Source organism: Castor canadensis, chromosome 3 (assembly GCF_047511655.1).
Source record: "Castor canadensis chromosome 3, mCasCan1.hap1v2, whole genome shotgun sequence".
NCBI classification, from domain to species: domain Eukaryota; kingdom Metazoa; phylum Chordata; class Mammalia; order Rodentia; family Castoridae; genus Castor; species Castor canadensis.
The window spans coordinates 162,777,782-162,799,326 of NC_133388.1; the positions used below are offsets into that span (position 1 = coordinate 162,777,782).

Sequence of the window (21,545 nt, forward strand, 5' to 3'; positions counted from 1 at the left end):
TTAAAGCAACTGAGGCCAATAGGAAAAGGGGACCAGGAACTAGAGAAAAGGTTAGATCAAAAAGAATTAACCTAGAAGGTAACACCCACGCACAGGAAATCAATGTGAGTCAATGCCCTGTATAGCTATCCTTATCTCAACCAGCAAAACCCCTTGTTCCTTCCTATTATTGCTTATACTCTCTCTACAACAAAATTAGAGATAAGGGCAAAATAGTTTCTGCTGGGTATTGAGGGGGGGAGCGGGAGCGGGTGGAGTGGGTGGTAAGGGAGGGGGTGGGGGCAGGGGGGAGAAATGAACCAAGCCTTGTATGCACATATGAATAATAAAAGAAAAATGAAAAAAAAAAAAAAAGAATTCTAAGAGCTAAAAGGTCCTCTAGAGATGAATCTAAAGTGTTTCTCTAAGAAAGAATATGGTCAACCACAGTGAATGACTATATCAGCAGACCTTCAAGAAGTTAGAAGAGAAACACTAGCAGACTTAACTATCCAAGAGAGAAATAAACTATGTGGTACTTACCCAATAAACCCAGAAACCCTATAATTTGAAGGACTAATAATTAATGGAAGAACTATTTGGGAAATCCTTGTTATAGTCTAATGTTCTTCAGGTTTTTCCCCCCTTAGACCTCCCAAAGAGACAGGATAAAGGGGGATTTATCTATGTTGCTTAAACTCTAAAGTAGTTTTTGACAAGACATTTAGAGTGAAGCTCACAAATTAAAGCTGTTGATAGGATATTTTAAGGCCCTAACTAAAGGAAATTTCTAAGAGTGAGAAATTATTAAATTTTTCTTCCAGTAAATTATAAAAATTGGAGTAAGATTTAATTTGGCTGATCTGAAGATATACTGGCTCAAAAATACCAGAAAATTAAACCTGGGGAATAGATTCAAACAGTAAGTTAGAACTCCTAACAGATGGCTAGTCATTTCTGGTTTTGGTAGGTCTTTCAACAGGAACTTCAGAGAACAGAAGATGAAAAAGGTAAAATGATGACTAATAATATCAAACCTACTGATGATATCAGTAAATTACCAGAGTGGCTAAGCCAAGAACACAGCAAGAAAGCAGCTAGGACTGCTGAACACCCTGCCTCACCATAATGGAGAGATACTATAAGGCTCCTGGAGCCAAGCACAGATGCAGGAATGCTAAAGCAAGAACTGTTCTTTTTCCTCTCACCCCAATTACAAGCTCCCGACTACACTGAAGGTAAATAAGATCTGTGTTTTGTACAAAAGTAGCCATTCCCCCATTCTCAAATAAAATAAAATGTACCAAGAAATTGGATCATTTGAGTAGTCTGACTTAGACATAATAAATACTCCAGGGAATCATGAGGAACATGAGTAGAAAGGATCTTCGGGGTTCTCTGGGTAAGAAATAATCCTCACATTTCCACAAGAAAGTCTGGAGTAGATTGCCTTTCAAGATTGATGAGCAAGTTGATCTGGTTGTAAATATACCCTTATTTAATGGTTAAGGGGTTACTTCAACCCAAATTGCAAGAATAACAATGTGGCAATTCAGATATGGCAAACAGAAGCCAAAAAGAAAAACAATCAAATGCTAAGGTAGACCAAAAGTTCTACCCATAAACCATAAAATTGTGAAGGAAAACGAAACCCATACTGGTTTTGTTGTTGCACCTCAAACTGCAAAAGTTACAGTCTTACTAGATGATAAGTGCTTAATCAAGATGGAAAAGGCATTAAATGATAGGGTTCTGCACTGTCGTCAGTTTCAGGTAACCAGTACTGGTCTTGGAATCCATCTCCCATAGATAAGGGGGGACTATTGTAATGGCGGGAAAAACATGTTACAATAATAATCTGGTACAAAGGACAGCACACAAATAGCAAACAAACATTCTGTTATGGAGTAAGAAAACCAACCAACCCCGCCCCCCCAAAAAAAGCATCTCTGACCTTCTATAATTTTCCTGCCCCAAATTAAAATGACCAACCATTACAAACCTGAAACAAAAAGCTAATCATATACAGTATTTAAAAATTTGGGACTCGTGTATTCCTCGGTGGTAATGTGCTTAAAAAAAAAAAAAAAAAAAAACCCAGTATTTTTCTTGATACAGATTTTGTGCAACTTACAAGATCTTGTCGTTCTGTCATGCTCATTTTCTCTACAATTGACCAGAACCAACGTTTGAACTGTAGGAGCTTTTCAGCATTTTCTCCTAAGAATGAAAAATACAAATTCAATGTACTGTATTTATTAGTTGCATGCATCTGTAGAATATTGCTAAACTTCTTATAATAAATAAAAAAGTTATTTAAATTTTGAGGGTCATAATTCCTAATATAGAAACGTAAGACCATTTGTATAGTGGAAATCCTCTTTGACTGATTAGCCAGCCTTGACTCCAGATGACCAAAACAAGAAAAATGAGCCACTATCTTCTAAACTGATAAGCACATGACTTTAATCCCAACTTCAAAGCCAGTGCTTTTCAAATCGATGAGTTTATAAACCATGTGGGTTTTTTTTTTAAATGGAGGTTCTTTTTCATTCACTGAGTCTGGGGGGTGGGAAAGGGGAGAGCAGAGATTCCACATTTCTAAAAACTGTCCAGATGACACGTTTGCTACTGATCTGAGCCTCAGGCAGAGGCTTTAAATATTATTTTTATATTTAATTTATATATTTTATTTAATAAATATATTAAAAATATTTAAATATTTTAAAGCTTAAATAGTTTTTTCTTTCCTAGATTTTACAAGTTCTTGTAAGAACTGAAAACTACATTAAAAAGTAGTAGTCTATTACAGAACCACCTATATATTGCCAAGCACAAAGGAGAAACAAGAAAATTTATCCCAGCATAAATAACTTTCTATAATTTGGCTGAAGCTGGCTGCAAAATATAAAAAATGAAAGGGAAAAAGAATGATACATTTATGTATATAATAATCTTGGATATGGGTATAATTGTTTCACAGTGAAAGTCTTGGAGTTTCCAATATTTTATTATGAAGACACAACTAAAAACTATTCATACTCGAGATCTTTCAAAAAAAATTGCACAGCAAATCAGACACTGGATATAAAGCTTATTCTAGCAGGATTACTACTACTTCTCTTTTTCTTGTATATTCTCCATGTGTCTATGTGCTGTTATGTGCTTTGGATTCAGTTCTACAAAGCGAAAAATTATGTTATCAAATTCAAGTTTGAGAGAGACAAATCAGGAACGGCCAGTAGACCTATCACATGGACTTTTTTTCTTAATCATAATATATAAGTCATTTGCACAAAGAATTTTACTAATATTCATCTCAACCCTGTATTCTGTTTTTGAGTGTGTGTGCTCATGTGTTTTTTGTTTTTATTTTTGGGAGACAAGATCTTGCTATGTAGCCATTAACTGGCCTCAAACTCAGGATAGTCCTGCTTTAGCCTCCTTAGTGCTAGAATTACAAGCATGCCATGACCACACCCAATTAAACTATATATTCTTTGAAACCTAAAAAGTAGTAGTAATTAAGCAACAAAGGAACTAATAACCTAATGCTAAGCAACTAAAGTATTACTTAGTTCAATCATATTTTTAAAATAATTTTTAAATACCTGAGTAAAAAAAAGTATTATTTCCCAAGCCCTGTAAATATACTAGAACCAGAAACTCACACAATACTGATCAAACTATTAATGTAGTTTGATCTTAAAGTTTCCTACCTGACTCATCATTGAAAGAAGTGAAACTGATGAGCATTTGCACGTTAACTTCACCACAGCCATTTACCAAAAGCCTGAAGTCTTCTGCCGTTAAATCTTCTAATGAATTTTTTGGAAGCACATCTAGTAGGCCTTTCCTCATTGCCTAGAGAATTTCATGTTGTTCTTTATTATAATCAGCACTTTATTGTCCACATGCAATAAATATTTGTATTTATAAATATAAATTTATATTGCTAAAGCCCAACATCTAATTTTAGAAGTCTTTTCTAAGAATGTTAAGTTCCCATTTTAATCAGGGTGGGGAAGAGCGATGAAGTTGTTTTTTCATTTCCTATTAACAGACTCAAAGAAAAAGGGATAGGAGAGAAAACATGCATAGTAAATACATTATAATTTCAAAAGTGAAGTATTTTATATGCTAGTATAACAACAAACAGACTGGACATTAAATAAGACTAACTTTAATTTGTCAAAAGTTCTATCTTGTCAACATCCTAGGAAAAAGAGTATGATGATAATAAACCTCCCAGACTCAAAACCCAAATTTAGAAACTTAATAAAAAGTTGCCCCATGCCAGGAATTGTTCTAGGTCCCTTGCATGTATTGATTCATTTAATCTTGTTCTCATTTTGCAGGGCAAATGAAGGCACAAAGAACTTTAAGTAATTTGCTAACATCACAAAGCTGGTGGTGGAGTGATGACTGGAACTCTGACAGTCTAACTCTAGGACCTGTGTATTAGTCCAGCATAGCTTAAAGGTCAGAAATGCTCAATGCCACCAGTTATAAATTTACAGATACACATACATTTTACTCTGGAAGGCATCATGTTGCTTTTTAACGAGGGCCTGACAGCAGGGCTGACCCTTGGTGATACCTGTCTGAGAACTTGATTTGGGGAATACTCATTCCGTTACTGGTTACTGATTTGAAGGCCTGGGGCAATGTACCCTGCTTAGCCTATTTGTACAAACAATGTAATGTAAAACTCATGCTTTTCTTTGGGAGTCTGGAATTTCAGTAAGCATGACTGGCTACACAGGCTTCTAGTAAAAGCCCTGGACCGTGACTATTAGGCAGGCTCCCTCAATCACAAACATGACACACTTGTTGCTGCATTTCATTGCTGGAGGAAGAAGCACGTTTGTGACAGTGCATGTCCTGCCCTGAAAAGAACTTTGGAAGCCTGCACCTGGATTCCTCCAGACTGACTAATGTATCCTTTCCTCTGCTGATCTTGCTCTTGGGTCCCTTTGCTAGTAAGTACAACTGCCTTTGAGGGGCCTGTGAATTCTTCTAGCAGGCCACCTGTAGTCTGGATGGTGGGTAGGACCCTAAAAGAACTACATTTCAGCCTAAAAAGCACCCTTTCCAAACTTCCGTTCACCAAAGCTGCTTCCTGATCACATTGTTTACCCATAGATTTAACCAAAAGAAAAACAGGCACTTGGTCTGGACTGTTAAATGCAGTTGCATCTTACTTCGTAAATAAGCTCACATTGGTGTGACAGTCTGGGCCTTTCGCAGACAAGGTGAACACACACATGGAGACCAGCCTCTCTGGAAAGCACTTACATGTAACGGCTGTTCTGCGACCGCCAGCATTCTGTGCTCTGCATACTTCCTCACATACTCATACACATTTTGAGGAGTCACTGGGATATTCACACCATTAGGAATGAGTTCAACCTAGGGAAATTCAGTGACATTTAAAGGCAATTTTGTCAAGGTTGGTGGAGTGGCTCAAGTAGCAGAGTGCTTGCCTATTAAATGCAAAGCCCTGAGATCAAACCCCAGTACCACCAAAGGAAAAAAAAAAAAAAGGCAATTTTGTCTAAGCAATAACTTAACAGTTCACACCAACTTTATTTCCTAGAATTTGAGAAGTAAAAGGTAAGTCTTTATCTTGGATATTCATCAGAGATGCAAACACTTTAGGCCTAAGTAGAAAAAGCTCCTTCTACCTCTCTGTCTCACAAACTACTGATCATCTCTTGTGTATGTGCTCATGCGTCTGTTTCCATATAAAACAAGCATGAGCATAACAAATTAACCCAATTCTCTTGCCATAATCAGAAAACTGCTTATTTATTTTACCTGTCCTCCACCCTCTTCTTTACACAGGTCAATTGCAAATGCCAAATCCATTGCTGAGAAAACAGCATCAGCATCCGAACTCTGAGAAGCAAGGATTAATTGCCGCAAACTCTCATACATTACAGGGTCAAAAAATGCAAAATCGTGCCAGTTGACCTAAGAAAAATAATCATAAAAATTCCATTTAAAAAGAAACATCTTCACTGAACCTGTGAACCTATGATTAAGTTAGTATCTATTGATAAAGAATTTTATCTAATTTGAAGATCCATAGATAAGGAATTTCTACTAACTATATAAAACTGCTTTAAGTGGTAAAATTTAAGCTGGGTGTCAGGTCATTAACAATAATCCTAGCTACTTGAGAATCTGTTCGAGGTAAGCCAGGGCAAATAGTTTGCCAAATCCCATCTCCAAAATAACCCAAGCAAAATGGACTGGAGGTATGGCTCAAGCAGTAGCACCTGCTTTACATGCATGGATATAAAAATATTTTCTGGCTAGGCATGGTGACATGTGCCTATAATTCTAGCACACAGTTGGCTGAGGCAAAAGGATCAAGAATTTCAAGCCCACCAGGGGTACATAGTGAGATCATGTCTCAGGGGGAAAAAAAAAAAGTAGTATAACTAAAAACAAAGCAATAGCATAGCAATTTATTTGAAAAGCCAGCACTGTTATTGTACATTGATTTTGTGAAATAGCTGGTTCTGAACATTTAGTTTGCCTGTGATGATAATCATAAAATACAGACTATAAATTTGAAGTTCAAAGAATAAGTTTAGTAGCTTGCACAATGGGTCACATCATTGAGTTAAAACTTAGGTCTACCTGATTCCATGAGCTGTTCACTAAAACTTGTTACTCAACATATTAACATTTCTCTGTTGCCTAGCTTTCAGTATGGTTCTATGCACAAGAACATTAAATGGGGCCGGCCAGGTGTTTGGAGGCTGAGATTGGGAGGATCAGGGTTCAAGGTCAGCTCAGGCAAATATCAAGACCCCCATCTCTAAAATAACCAGAATAAAACATATTGGAGGTGTGACTGAAGTGGTAAAATGCAGTAGGCAGAGGGGCTCAAGTGGCAGAGCGCCTACCTATCAATCATGAGGCCTTGAGTTCAAACCCCAGTACCACAAAAAAAATAAAGAAATTCACCAAATTGCTGGGTACTAGTGGCTCATGCCTATAATCCTAGCTACTCAGGAGGCGGTGATCAGGGGACTCATGGTTCGAAGCCAGCCTGGGCAAATAGCCCTCGAGACCCTATCTTGAAAAAAACCCATCACAAAAAAGGGCTGGTGGAGTGGCTCAAGGTGTTGGCCCTGAGTTCAAGTCCCAGTACTGTTAAAAAAAAAAATAGTAGTAAAATGCCTATTTTGCAAGTACAAAGCCCTGAATTCAAACCCTAGTCCCACCCAAAAAAGAACTGGGCCAGAGTTTTTTTGACAAAGGAAGTGTGTGTGTAGATACCACTATAATATATTTGTATTAATAGGAAACAGTACTCATCAATGGGCTCGACTAAAGTGTAGTAGACTTCACTACAGCTTTAACAATGATAATTTATATCACATGTATGATAGGTATCTCTGAAAAAGATACCATGCACATAAATGTCACATTTTTTTTTTTGGAGGGAAGAGGGCAAGTACTGGGGTCTGAGCCCAGGGCCTCCACATGAACTATGCCCCAGCCCAAATAATTTCTTTATACTATCTTTAGAAACATTTTTATTTAAATCCAAAGCTGGATAACTAGCACTTTTACATTGATTTTAGGGGTTTTGTGTCCTAATTCCATCATAAACATGCAGGTTATCAAACTAGTAACACATGAAAAAAATAAACTAATTCTATCACTCAGCAAGATAAATACCAAGCATGTACTATATGTTCTTACATTCTTTTGCTCTGCTATGTGAACCTTACATATGTTTTTGAAGTGAGAATGCTGTTCTCAATACTGTTTCTATCTTCAACTGCCACCTGCTATAACTAATTATGGTGGGTAAAATTCACTAAGCACTATTTGCCAGACATTATGGTGCTTCTTTATCACTTTATAAATAAAGAAATATGCCAGAAGTGTCAGAGGACTCATATGCAACAGGATTTTGGTCATCAGGCAGCAACCATACCTATGTCACTCTACTATGCTATCTCCTTATGACTTTACTTGTACCATCAACTGTATGAAGATTATGACTATAATGCTTTAAATTTTAATAGTAAGTGTAGACTATAATCAGTATAGTAGCATTTTATTTTATAAAAGAAATTTTTTATAATTGTAAAACCAGTATGTTCATCAAAATTACTTACTTTTCTACCAAGCAACACTTTAATTACATGTCTATTCAATGTGATAGGACATAGTTCATTTTGCAACAGACACAGTCCAAGAATCCTAAAAACAGAAGTAAGATTTAAATTCAAAGCCAATGCTAGAATACATAACCTCACACATTCTTTTGCTCTGCAAAAACATCCATACAACATTTTAAGAAATTCTCTACACCCTCCTTTCTATTCAGCATCAAACAGAACATATAGCCAGTTTTAACCAGATGTGGCAGCCATGCCTATAAATCCCAGTACAGGATCGTGAGTTCAAGGCAGCATGGGCTATATAACAAGACTCTGACCTTAAAAGACATACACCTCCCCCCCAAAATGAAAAAAACAAACAAAATCTAATATATTTTACAAAGTCTCATCAAACTGAATTTTGTTTTAAGTTTAGGGACTGGGAGAGTAGCTAGGTAGTAGAGAAAATGCTTTGTATGTGCAAGGTCCTGAGTCCAATCCTTAATGCCTCATCCCACAAAATTCAAACATAAGATTATTTTACCTGCCAATGTTTCTGAAACAATTCAACCTTGCTTCTGTGTTTTTGCCAGGCCTTGGAGTATAAAATCCTCTTTTTCCAGGTTGGTAAAACAAAGGGGCATTGTCATCACCATCATCTGTGTCATCTAAATCCATGTCTACTACACTTCGACTAGAGCCATGGCGCTTTCGATTTTCCTAGTAAAAGAGTATTAGAGATGAAGTTCCATGATTCATTTTTTTTTTAAATGAAATATATGAACTGGTTCTCTGAATTCATTCAAAGTCAAGTCAGGAAGGCAAAGCAACATTCATATTTAAGTCAATGTGTATGATGATACTAAAGGTAGACTTTCATTTTACCTTTTTAGAACTCTGACACACAAACCTTGTGTATGTAAATTCTTAACCTTTGTTATTCAAATAAAATCACTTAATGATACTCATGTCAGCTTCTTTCATCTTAATGCCTGAAAGATATTTTCACTGCATATAAAATTCTGGGCTGACAATTATTTCAGTATTTTAATGATAAAGTTCTACTGTCTTTTGGCCTCCGTAGTTTCTGATGAGACATTCACCGTCTTTTCAAATCACTGTTTCCCTATATGTAAGGCACCATTCTTTTTTCAAGAGTATTTTATCATCTTTGTTTTACCACAGCTTGATTCCAATGGTCTGAACATAGTTTTCTTTCAGTTTATCCTGTTTAAAGTTCATTGACCTTGAATTTGCAAATCTGAAGTTTTTACCAAATTTCATTTTCAGCCATTATTTCTTTAAATATTATTTTCTGTAGCCAACTTTTCTCCTCTTCCTCAGAGTATGCAGAGAACATGAATGTTGTTAGATCTTTTAATACTGTCCCACAAGCCCTGAAAACGGTTCTGTTCTAAATCTTTTCTCTACCTGTTCTTCAGAAGGAGTAATTTCTATCTATATTCAAGCTGACTGACCCCTCCCTGTTACTTTCATTCTGCTACTGACCTAACCCAGTGAATTCTTTTATTTCACGTTTTATTTTCAATTCTAAAATGTATTTGGTCTTCTCTTTTCAATTTCCTATTTCTCTGCTAAGAGCCTCTCTCCTTCCACCACTCATCATCTCAGAGAGCATGAGATGAAGTCTGATAATTTCAACAAGTAGGTCATGGTCACCATCCATTGGTTCTTTTCCAAGAAGAATTGGTCAGTCTTCTGGATCTCTGTACGCTGAGTAGTTTTAGAGATTCTGAATATTAAGTTGTGAAACTCTGGGCTGTATTAAATGCTATAGAGATGGCTTTGTGGACGAGGGGAGATCTAGCCGTACAGTGGTTTCATGCCAGTCAAGCTTTCAAAGCCTTTCCTATGCTGTTTGGGTATATCCTGCATATGCAGCATGTAGTTTTTAGCATTCAAAGCCTCTGCTGTCTTCCCAGTAAGACAGAGTAATGAGTGAGCTCTACCCTCCTGCATGAAAAGACTCAATACTAGCCAGTCATTTTTCAGTCTTCCTCTTGTGGTGTGTGGAAAGACACTGGGGCTTAAACTTAGGGTCTCATGCTTATTAGTCAGGTACTGTACCACTTGAGCCACTCTGTCAGTCCAGGTCATTTTTCAAGTTTTGACTTCTCTATCCAATCTCTGTGTGCTACCATTTACTCATCAGAATTCTCAGGTAGGTGCTTTTTTATATTTTTTCACAAAGTTCTTAGTTGAAATTAGAGGAAAGAAATAAGATTATCAGGGGTTTGCTCCTCTTGGCTAGCACTGGAAGTTGTCCAGTAGCTTAAGAATGAAATATTATCACACCCTAAAAAGGCTCCTTTACCACTATGCCATAATATATCATATTTGCTCTGTACCTTTGGTGCCACCTGCTTCCCTGAGGAACAGTTCCTGAGACTATGTATTACCTCTCTCCTTCTCTGCTATTCAGCTCATTCTATCTCCAAACTAAAGCTTAATTCAGTCTGTGTTCAAAGATACTGAGCCCTAACTAAACCAATCTTACTACTTCATTCTATATGTGACAACCATGTATCTTATCTTTTGAGTCTCCTTCTGTGTACTATTATGCATTTTTACTTATAAAGACATAGTTTCTTCCTAAGTCCTGCTTTTAACTCCTTTATTTTAAATTCCTCATAATTTAAATTCTAAGTGCTTATAAGCACATGTAAAAAAGTTCCTTACCTGTACCTTTTCTGAGGAGTCTAATAATCCCAGATCCAAGATACTATCAGCTCCATTTTCCCTAAAAACAAACAAAAAAACCTTTCACATTCCAGATAACTGAAATGCCTAAGATTTAGTATAGAAAGACATATTAAATTTGTTGAGAATTTCTAAATGTACTTAAGTTTTGAAGTCATCAAGTATCTGGTGGCATGCACTAGTCGTACTGCAGTTCTGGAGAGAGCAAAAAAAGTCACTAATACCTCTTTTTGAAACCCACAAGCTGGGCATGGTGATTTATGCCTGTAATCCTAGCACTTGAAGTAAAACAAAACACCACTAAATACTACTTGTATGGTTCAAGATAATGGGTGGGCTGACACTCCCGATTTAAAAACCATGGTCAGGAAGAAATACTAGAAAATATCAGCTAAGGTCTGGGGTGGACCTCAGCGATAGCAGTTGCCTAACATGTATGAGGCACTGGGTTCAATCTCCAGGAACACAGAAATTTCCTTCTAAAACAATCAACACTTCAAAGCTTCTAGCTATCAGAGTGGGCCCAGGACAGAAGACAGAGTAAGTATACCATATCTTCCTAATGTCATTTTGTCACCTTAGGAAAAGAAGGATAAGTAATTTAACTGCAAATTAATATGTAAAATTTTACTTTTACATATCATATTCAAATAAATATATTTTATAGACTAGAAAATAAAACCTTACATAATTTTTTAAGTTATCTTAAAATTTTAAGGTGACTCTAGAAGCCTATAAGAAACAGTACACTTTTGAGAGTCGTTGGATATAATATGGCCTATTAATAAAAGGGGTATTTTGGTGGAAAATTTGAGATGTGCTTCTTTCAAACAATTTCTAAACATCAATTACCATTAAGAATATAAGTGACTAATAAAATTACCATTCTAAAACATGAGAATGGCAGGGTGGCTCAAGTCCTAGAGCAATGGACTAGCAGATAGGAGGTCCTGAGTTCAAATCCCACAACCACCTAAAAAGGAATTTTTGGCCAGGCACCAGTGGCTCATGCCTATGGTCCTAGCTACACAGAAGGCAAAGATCAAAGAGGATCACGGCTCGAAACAGCACCAGGCAAATAGTTCATGAGACCCCATCTCGAAAAAGTCCATCACAAAAAGGGCTGGTGGAAAGGCCCTGAATTCAAGCCCCAGTACCACACACACACACACACACACACGCACACACACACACAAAAAATTAAAGTATGAGAAATTCAGCTGTCATATTCATGGATTGTAAGCCAGTACTTAAATACTGCTCTTTGATATAAGTTTCAGGGAAGTGACACACACTCTGAAAGTAACATGTTTACACTGAAGTGCTAGCCCAGTTGTACAGTACCGTCCATGTGCAATGATGAGCTCCATGGCCTCATCAACTCTTGCTCTCAGAGAGTCTTCACTTGCTAGAAGGAGAAGCAGCTGAGCCGGGGATAATTCCAGCAGCATGCCAGTGATTTTACTTGCAAATGCCTGTAAGTGATAAACAAATGTTACTTGCCTAATACTTTGAAACTGCTCATCCAAACCTACAATAAAGGAGAAAAGAGACAAAATATAAGAAATTCAAATAACAAAGCAATTTCTTCTGAACTGGTAGGTCTTTTATGAAACTGCAAGCTTAGTTGTAGATGACTCTGCCAGAACAAATAACTTATGCAGTAGCACAGCTGTGCTTGGGTTAGTTGTTCTATCTGTGTCACAACTCTTCTGAAGCAATTTTAATTCCATGAGTAAACATACAGACACTCAATTGTTGTATTTTTTTCTCTCCATCAGAGATCCAGAAAAGAAGTGAGGGAAGAAAAGAGAGATGCCTATTATTTAAGGCTAAGGACTTACTGTAAGAAATAGAAAAGGTTTTCTGTATTATTATTCTTTTCCTATAAAATATGTACAAATCTTTCAGAAAATTCAAAATAAAGATCATCCTGCAATAGTTAGCAGTAAACTACTTAAGTCAGGGGTTATACCAGCTAATTGGTGCAAGTAAGAATACAAGTAAATATAATACACAGCCAATTATTTTGTACACAGGACTTTGCTAAGTAGAAAGGAGACAGTGCCTCAACCTAGGGTATGTGAGGCAAAAACTTCAAGCTGTATAGTTACCCTCCCCAGCAAACACTGCTTCATTCCTTCCTAAGCTTCCTTATTACTGCACACAAAACACACTCAATGAATGGCTGGTCAGTAACTGACGATTTTTTTTTAATGTCCACTTTATCTTCCAAGTAAAAACAATGCCCCAGGTAAAAGGTGGTAAAACACAGTACTTACTGGTTGCATTGCTTGCACACGGGGATAAAGCCTCTCTCCAAGTGCCTGCCGGTGTGCGGGCAGAGGATCAGGATCATCGCTAGGATTCCCCTCCGAGGCGGGTCTGAAGGGCCGGGTGTCAATGGAAAGCTGTCTTCTAAAGTCTCTGTGAGAGGAAGAAAGCTTTTAGGACTTCTTTTCTTTTGATTCCAAAATGAAAACAGCACCACAAATGGAACAAAAGTAGGATACCAGAGCACACAGACTGTTCTAGTTATGGAACCAAGATGGTGTGACATCTAAATAAATGATATTGGGGAAATAATTATCTACATTTTGTCACTTGAAAATTTATGATTTGTAATATATAATTTGATTCTAAGACCTTAAAGTCTTAGATTTCTTAGTCCAGAAATCAAAGGTTTGCCCATAATTCTTAGAAATTTTAGGCAAAGGAAAACGCAACCCATTTCAACAAGAGGAAAATCAAAAGATTTAAATTAACATAATTTGCCACAATTAAGATTTAAGATAAACTAAGAATGATACGAAGGTATAAAAATGCCAAACAATTAGGAACATCAGTGGATGAATAAAAAGGCAGTATAACTTCAACTGCCTCTGAGTTTTTAAAGTTTTTATTACTAATTGGTTTGATTATTCTTATATGCATGTGTCCACATGTCAAAACTCATTTTCTAAAGAAATCCTTAATTAAGATCTTTACTTTACAAGCCTATGCCTAATGTGTCTTAAATTATGGCATTCAATGAAACATACAAAACCACAGTACCTGTCACGGTCTCTTCGAGAACCTGCTCGTAAGCCACTACTCCTCCTCATTTCTCTCTCTCTTTCTCTTTCCCGATCTCTCTCTCCTCTATTTCTTAATCTCTGCATTAAACCTAGAAGATGAAATATAATTTACTTAAGATAAGTGCCAATGTCACTACGTTAAATTTCAGTCAATGAAAAGAAACGACTCAAACGTAAGACACGTGGCTCAATACCATCTTTCTCAGTTCCTCCTTAATATCTATGCTGCTAGTCCACTTCTTTTATACCTTTTGGTTTTGAGGGTTGCCAGTGATTGTATAGAACCCACCTATGTGTTCCCTTTAGTACATGTTAAGGTATTTTTTCCCTTGTCATGTCAAAGTTATGAAAAACATAGCAACTGGGGCCACGTTAGTTTCATTATACATAGTGCTGAGATTTCTTACATGGTTAGAGCCATTTAAATGTCTTCTCTGTTCTGGAGCTGGATGGGTGGTATATGCCTGTAATCCCAGCTACTTGGGAGGCAGACATTGCGAGATCTAAGTTTGAAGCCAGGCAAAAAAAGTCAGTGAGACCCCGATTCAACCAATGAGCCTGGTGTGGCAGTTCATATCTACAACCCCAGCTAAGCAGAAGGATCACAGTCCAAGGCCAGCCCTGGGTCATAATATGAGATTCTATCAGAAAAATAAAGCACAAAGGGCTGGGGATATGGCTCAAGTGATAGAGTGTCACCTAGCCTTGCAAGCATGAAGCTGTGAATTCAAATCCCTGTATCGCCAATAAATAAGTAAATAAATAAATATCCTCTCTATTCTTAGGTTTGTCATTAAAGCATTACAGACCACCAGAATATTTGCTATTATATCTTTAAATTCCTAAGTCCAGGCCACAGTGTGGTTTCCTAAAAGTCTGAAATGTTATGATTGCCCATGATTACCCAGATCTGCTACTATTTTTATTATAAGACTTGGGGACATCAAAATGATAACAAAAGTTTGAAAAACTCTCCCATGTTACACTCGCCATCCTTTCTACAACTCAGTAAGTACCCCATGATGGTGTTTTATAGAACCCCAAGGAAATACAGAGTAAGCAAAACCCAAGACTTCCTTAGTAATCTCTATAAACTTGTTCTCTACTAATTACTACACCCATCTCCTTGCAGTCTCCTGTACCTAACTGATACAAAGCACCGATTCTCATCTGCTATGGCTTATCACTTCCCAAGGTTTTGGTTTGCTAACTGTAACCTTGGACATTAGGTGAGAGCCCTAATCCCAACTGCTGAGTTAATGAGCTTCCACTCTCCAGGACGGCAAGTCCTACTTTAAAAGGAAAAAAAAAATCTTGCTAAAATTCAAATGGTAAGTCTAGTGTTGTCGTTGGCTTACATTATTTGTTTGCAAGCTCCTCATCTCACTGGGGACTATTAGCAAGTTTGTAAGTCATACTTAAAATAGCCTATCTCAACTATAGCATTTTCTTCTCAAAAATCTGTATCCGTAAATACAGGGGTAGTGGAACTATTCCAGTTTACTCAATGAATTTTTCTATCACCACTTTCTATGACCACATCTGTCACAAACCATCATTCCCAAGTAAGTAATAACTGAAATGAGAAACAAGTATAATCACAAACATTTATCAAAATTATTTTTGCATTAAAAGAGCAAATCGTTAAAAACTTTCAACACTCAAAAGTTTAGTGAAGATTACATCAACTAGAATTACCTGAAACTCTGGATGTACACTAAAGTTCCCCCATACTCCCCCACTTTGAAGATACCTAATCATGACCATCACTGCTTTGAAGGACAAGGAAATTATTCTGGCGACTCTTATTACCTGCAGAGCACTTACTTGTGTGGGTGCCTTTGTTGGCATTTTGGATACAATCTAAATTTGGCAACTTTTCATTTGACAAAAATGCTTGTGCGATGGCTGTATAAAAACTCCGTGCCACACCACTGCCCTCTCCTGGCTCATCCTTAAATGTGACTTTTACTCTGTGAACGGCCATTGGTGTCGTAGCACATCTTCGGCCAAAATGATTGTTAAGCTGCCTCATGGTCTGCTGAATGAGAAGATCTCGATCCCGATCAACCTATCAAGACACGCCAAAAAGTAGAGAATTCAGTGCTGGAAACCATTTTGAATGTAAAACCTAAAAACTGAGAGGCCAGGCATGGTGGTGCATGCCTGTAATCCTAGTTATAGGGGACATGGAGACAGAAGGACCATGGTCTGAGGTGGGCACTGGTCAAAAAGCAGGAGCCATGAGACCCTATCTGAAAAATAAACTAAAGCAAAAAGGTCTGGAGACATGGCTCAAGTGGTAAAGCATTTCCTAGCAAGTACAAGGCCCTGACTTCCAACCCTAGTATCACTGCCCGCCCCCAACACACACACACACACACACACACACACACACACACACACACACCCTTAAGAACTGAAATTTATTTTACCTTCACCTCAATTATTTAAAAACTAAAAAAGTAATTTGGATTCTCAAAAGTTTCTACATTCTAAATATGCAACAAATGGAATTTAATTCAATTTTAATAATTTCTTTCAAAGACCCACTGGAAAACAATAATCCTATTCATTTGAGATACACCATAATGAATTCCAAATGGATCAGAGTTAAAAATTTTCTTGAGACAAGGTCTTGCTGTATAGCTCAGGCTAGTCTAGAACTCACTGTGTAGCCCAGGCAGGCTTTAAACTCATGATCCTCCTAACCTCTGCCTCCTGAGTGCTCAGATTATAGGAGTCCATAACCATACCCAGTCAAAAATGTAAACATTTAAAAATTTTAAAATGCAGATAAATTCCTTAGTGACAGAAAATACAAGCAAAGTGTTAAAAATTGGGGAAATGAGACACATACTATATATACTGTTCACCACACTACTATATATACAGCAAAAGGTGGGAAACAAACCCACCTGTGTAATTAATAGATTTGCTTTATAAAGAAAATGGTAAAAACCGTAAAATACAGTACACTAAGCAGATATAAAAGTTGGAACATCTCTATATAAAGCTATGGCTTCACTTCTAGAATATACTGTCAAATGGCAAACAGCCAAGGTAGACTAAGGTATAAGTATGCTTGGGAAGACAAGTAATGAACACACACAAGCTTATTTATTTTAAAAGAGGGTGAAAATAAACTGAGAAAAAGAGATAAGAAGGAAACTAGACTTTTCTGAATAACTTGTTCTGTAGAGTTGGCTTTGTAATATTTTATATATTTAACACTAATTATGAAATCAAACATAATGCAAGCCCTAAAAACTGAAAACAAAATGAAACAAAAGTCCTCAGTTATATAAAGCAAAGCCACATGGAGAAATTATTTCAAGCAACTCTCAAACCAATTTGTGTGTCTCCCACTGGAAATGATCTGGAGAGAATAAAGCTGTAAATCAACTTTAAGCTACTTTCAATAACCATTTTGTCAGTGGTAGTGTTGATGTTGTAATTCTAAGACTGTTGTGTGGATGTGGTGGGATAAAAACAAGTAGTTTTATTAATGCTGACAAGCTGAATATTCAGTTTGGAGAAAAGAGATGCAGATTTAGGTTTAAGGGATTAAAATAACAAAACAACCTTGTGGACCTAGATCTTGAATCTGAATTGGGACTATCAGTATGAATTCATGAGGTGATTTTTTTTTTTTTAAGTCTGTGGGGAGTGCATTTCCAAACTACGAGACCTCGCACCTCCAGTCATTTTGCTCTGGTTATTTTGCAGATGATATCTTGCGAACTATTTGGACGGGCTGGTCTCAAATCATGATCCTCCCTATATCAGCCTCCCAAGTAGTTAGAATTACAGGAGTGAGCCACCAGCATCCAGCTAGATTCCAAATTTTTTATCTCAAAATAAAATTTCCTATTAAACTCAGGACTTGAAGAAATCGCTGATTTAAGGCCTATGACAGGAAATACACACAAAACATAACAAAAAGTAACAGGAAAGACTATTAGGAAAATGCTGAAAAGAACTCAGAACACAATGAACCGCCCCCCCGCGCCCCAGTACAACAAATATATGCTAATAAAAAATGTTTAAAAAGAAAGAGAGAGAGAGAGAGAAAGGACTCAGAGCCAACAAGGACTCAGAAGGAGCCACAGAACAGAAGAGGTAGTCTGAGCATCAATAAGAATAATCTCAATGGTTTGGAATACACACCAAAAATGTTTAAATTTCGACCAGGTGTGTGGTACACACTTACTATCCCAGCCACTCAGGAAGCGAAGGTAGGAGGGTTACAGTCTGAGCCAGCCCAGGCATACGCACAAGACTACGTTAAAAAAAAACTAAAGCAAAAAGGGCTGAGGGTGTGGCTCAAGGGGTGGAGCCCTGAGTTAAAACCCCAGTACCGCTGTGTGTGTGGGAGTGACTGAGTAAATGTGCAGGCACTGAATTTCCTCAGAACTCAGAGGCTGAGGCTGGATGAGCTCTAGTTGAAGCCCATCCTGGACTATAAAGAGAAGGTGGGAGGGAAGGATTTAAAAAAAAAAAAAAAAACTAAAACTAAAACTAAAAACTCTTTGGTCATCTTTAAAGGATGCTAGGAAACTAACTGCCAGAGAAAAGTCACTACTCAAAATTTGGCGATTATCATTTTGTTAAATTTTTAATTATTTGTTACATATCCCTAAACAAGACCCATTGTTACTGTGCAGTTTTCAAGTTTATACAAATGCCATACTATAGTTAAAATAAGAAAATCCAAATACCTTTACCTCTAGTGATAAATCTCTTGACTGCTGGTTTCTCAGTTTTTCCATTTCTCTACGGAATTTTGATTCTTTTACCTCAAAACCACCCAATTCAGTTAGGATCTTTAAAAAAAAAGGCATGTCAAAAGTTATTCTCTGAAATATGTTTTTATCAGGTAGGACAGACTTTAAAGTGCAAAAACTACATACTGATCCAGGTTCTGCTCCAACATCTTCCATGAATACTCTTCCAAAGAGTTCTAAAGACAGGCGCCAGCGTCCCAGCAGCATGTCATGGGAAATAACCATTCCCATGAAGCTACACTGTGGCCTGTAAGAAATTTACAGAGAAATAGTTCAGTCAATTCCCCAAATTCACTTGTTTGGGGTCAATGGTAATAACTTACTTGGTCTTTCACTAGGCAGGCCACATCCCATCTAGTAGGAAAGCATTCCCATTGCTACTTACTCCTTAAGTCCTCTGTATATGACATCCCTGGGGTGTTTCCTATCTTCAACTTTCACTTTACCTCCTCTCCTTAAAGTTCACTGTCTTCCTCCACTTAGGTGATTCCCAGATCTCCCTCTAGTTCAAATTTTCACAATGAACCAGAATCTCCATGATGTTCAGATTGAACTCATGAGGGCCTCAAGACAATCACCTGGAGACAGTTTATTTTCCTACTGCATAGCTGTTTAGCAAATGTTTCTTTCCCCTGTCCCTCCAGAGAGATAAAAGTCCGTCTTGAGTCTCTTCCTTTACATGATTTCCTTTCCATCCCCAAAGCCAATATTCTATACCTCAATGTATTTTTCCTCAGTAGCCAGAACTAATCACCAGCTTTCTAACTGGTCTTCTACCTCCTGATCTACACATTCTAACCATCTCAGCTCAAGCCATACTACCCCTAGGAACAGGAGGCCACTCCAGTATATGAATTGTTCCTTGCCTTATATGGCTATTAGACAATGTACATGCAGTTTATCTTGTTTCATTAACAAGTTGTTTAATCCCTTCTAAGCACATCTTGTTTCATTAACTAGCTCACTAACTACTATTAAATTTAAAAAATTATACAATATCACATAACCAAAACCTATAGCACATAAAACAGGAGTCAGCAAATCATTTGGTGATACAGAATCAAAGTATATGCTAGCAAATGATTAGTGAGTACAAAAACCTACCTCTTGCAACAGAATTACCATCTGTGAACCAAGCAAAGAAGCCCAAGTATGAATCTCAAATCTAGAAAATCCTACTCTTTCTAGTTATTTACATGCTCCCTTTAGCTGAGCTGGTAACGAGTTTGTAATTGGCAATTTGACATGAGCATATATTTAAAGTCAATATTAAAAACATAAGGTCTTAGAACTTCAATAGTGTAAAGAATGCCTATGAATTACAAAACCATCATAAAATCTACCAAATCTAGAAAATTCAATGTTAGTATTTAAATACCCAATAAAAACAAGGAAATCCAAATTATTACAATTATAGCATTTATATACAAATTAACCAAAAAAAAAAAAATCCTCTCTAAATCTTTTTTGTGTGGAGGACTGGAATTTGAACTCAGGGCTTTGTACTTGCAAAGCAGGTGCTCTACCACTAGAGCCACACCTCTGGTCCATATTGCTGTGGGGTTTTTTTGAGCTAGGCTCTCACTTTTTGCCTAGACTTGACTTGAATCGCGATCCTCCCCAACAGCTAGTATTACAGGCAGCCAGCCCTAAACAAAGTCTTAAAAGCAGTGTAATAGCCATAAAGTAATGTAAGAAAAAGAACACAGCTTTCACTTAGCAAGTACCTGAAAGATGTAAGAGGAGGTCCTTCACTTTCAGTAAGTCCTATTTCTGCTAGTAAACTACTTTTCAATTGTGCAGCAAGATCATGAGCAGATGGGCCTGGTTTTGAACTCTCAGCTTCTTCTGCCAGCACTGTCTGTTCTTCCCCTTCTTTTTTTTGCCGATTTTGCATGTTCATTACGTTTTTCAGATTAGCAGCATAGGACATTTTAGTTGGAAGAACCTATGAATTTTTATATTTAAAAGTTACACATTAAGAAAAAAACTAAGTAGATATTGTTTTCAACTTAGCAAGGCTCCAGAGAAATCCCATGCAAGTTAAGTAGTTCACCGTCCCTCTTTCAGAAGTTTCCACTGTAAAAGTGCATTCTTGCCCACCTGGTCCCCCTGGCTGACGACCAATGCTGTGCACTCAGCACAGCAACCTCAGAGAACTTTGAAAGGAATCTATACAAATACTGTGGCACTTAAGTTAATTATGTATTTTTGATATTTTTAGTACTGCATTCACCTTTACAATTTAAAAAATTCTACTCAATTACATTTTGACTATACCTGCTTATTAACGTGTTACTACTTTTTAAAAAAAGAAAAACAGTATAATTGTAGGCTCTCAAACAAGACCTATACTGGAAAACTACATCTGCCACTTAACTAGTTGTGTGACTGCAGACATTCTCACAGGAAATTTATTTAAATCCTCAATAATGTTTTCTGCCCAGCATGGTTATAGAGATTAACATAATACCCAAGACACACAATAAAACTCAATGTTAGGTAACATCATTAATGCTACCTTATTTATCTATATTCTTGATTCAAATTAATTCACCAAATCAAAAAAATTCTAAGTGGTAATTATATATGCTCATAAATATAAAATGAATGAATTTCAGTAGCATACAAAAACTGTGAGACAGAAGAAGCACTTAACAAAGCTGCTGTCTTATGGATGATGTGATCTGGCACAGCAAATGAGTGACAGTGATGGAACTCTTCCTATTGAGTCACAAGCAGGAATTTCTCACCCTTCTTGGAGAAATAAAATATTCTGAGGCTATGCATTTCTACAAATCTAGATGCTGGGACAAGTTCTCATTAATAAATATTATGTTATGTAGACT

General features: G+C 36.9%; 1 protein-coding gene across 9 annotated transcripts in view; it reads right to left on the minus strand.

The window, feature by feature from the left end:
• The window catches only part of Ubr5 (ubiquitin protein ligase E3 component n-recognin 5), a 139,861-nt gene that overhangs the window by 3,791 nt on the left and 114,525 nt on the right, over positions 1–21,545 (minus strand). For 6 of the 9 annotated variants that reach the window (XM_074068955.1, XM_074068953.1, XM_074068951.1 and 3 more), the window contains exons 45-58: positions 20,424–20,644; positions 18,823–18,943; positions 18,631–18,735; positions 15,737–15,980; positions 13,887–13,998; positions 13,115–13,259; positions 12,177–12,307; positions 10,812–10,872; positions 8,656–8,831; positions 8,127–8,211; positions 5,800–5,955; positions 5,278–5,391; positions 3,699–3,843; positions 2,114–2,199 (exon numbers count right to left, since the gene is read on the minus strand). In XM_074068955.1, coding sequence (XP_073925056.1) covers positions 2,114–2,199; positions 3,699–3,843; positions 5,278–5,391; positions 5,800–5,955; positions 8,127–8,211; positions 8,656–8,831; positions 10,812–10,872; positions 12,177–12,307; positions 13,115–13,259; positions 13,887–13,998; positions 15,737–15,980; positions 18,631–18,735; positions 18,823–18,943; positions 20,424–20,644 — 1,902 coding nt within the window. The remainder of the gene's footprint in view (positions 1–2,113; positions 2,200–3,698; positions 3,844–5,277; positions 5,392–5,799; positions 5,956–8,126; positions 8,212–8,655; positions 8,832–10,811; positions 10,873–12,176; positions 12,308–13,114; positions 13,260–13,886; positions 13,999–15,736; positions 15,981–18,630; positions 18,736–18,822; positions 18,944–20,423; positions 20,645–21,545) is intronic. The other 3 variants (XM_074068958.1, XM_074068956.1, XM_074068952.1) reach the window with 1 other exon arrangement.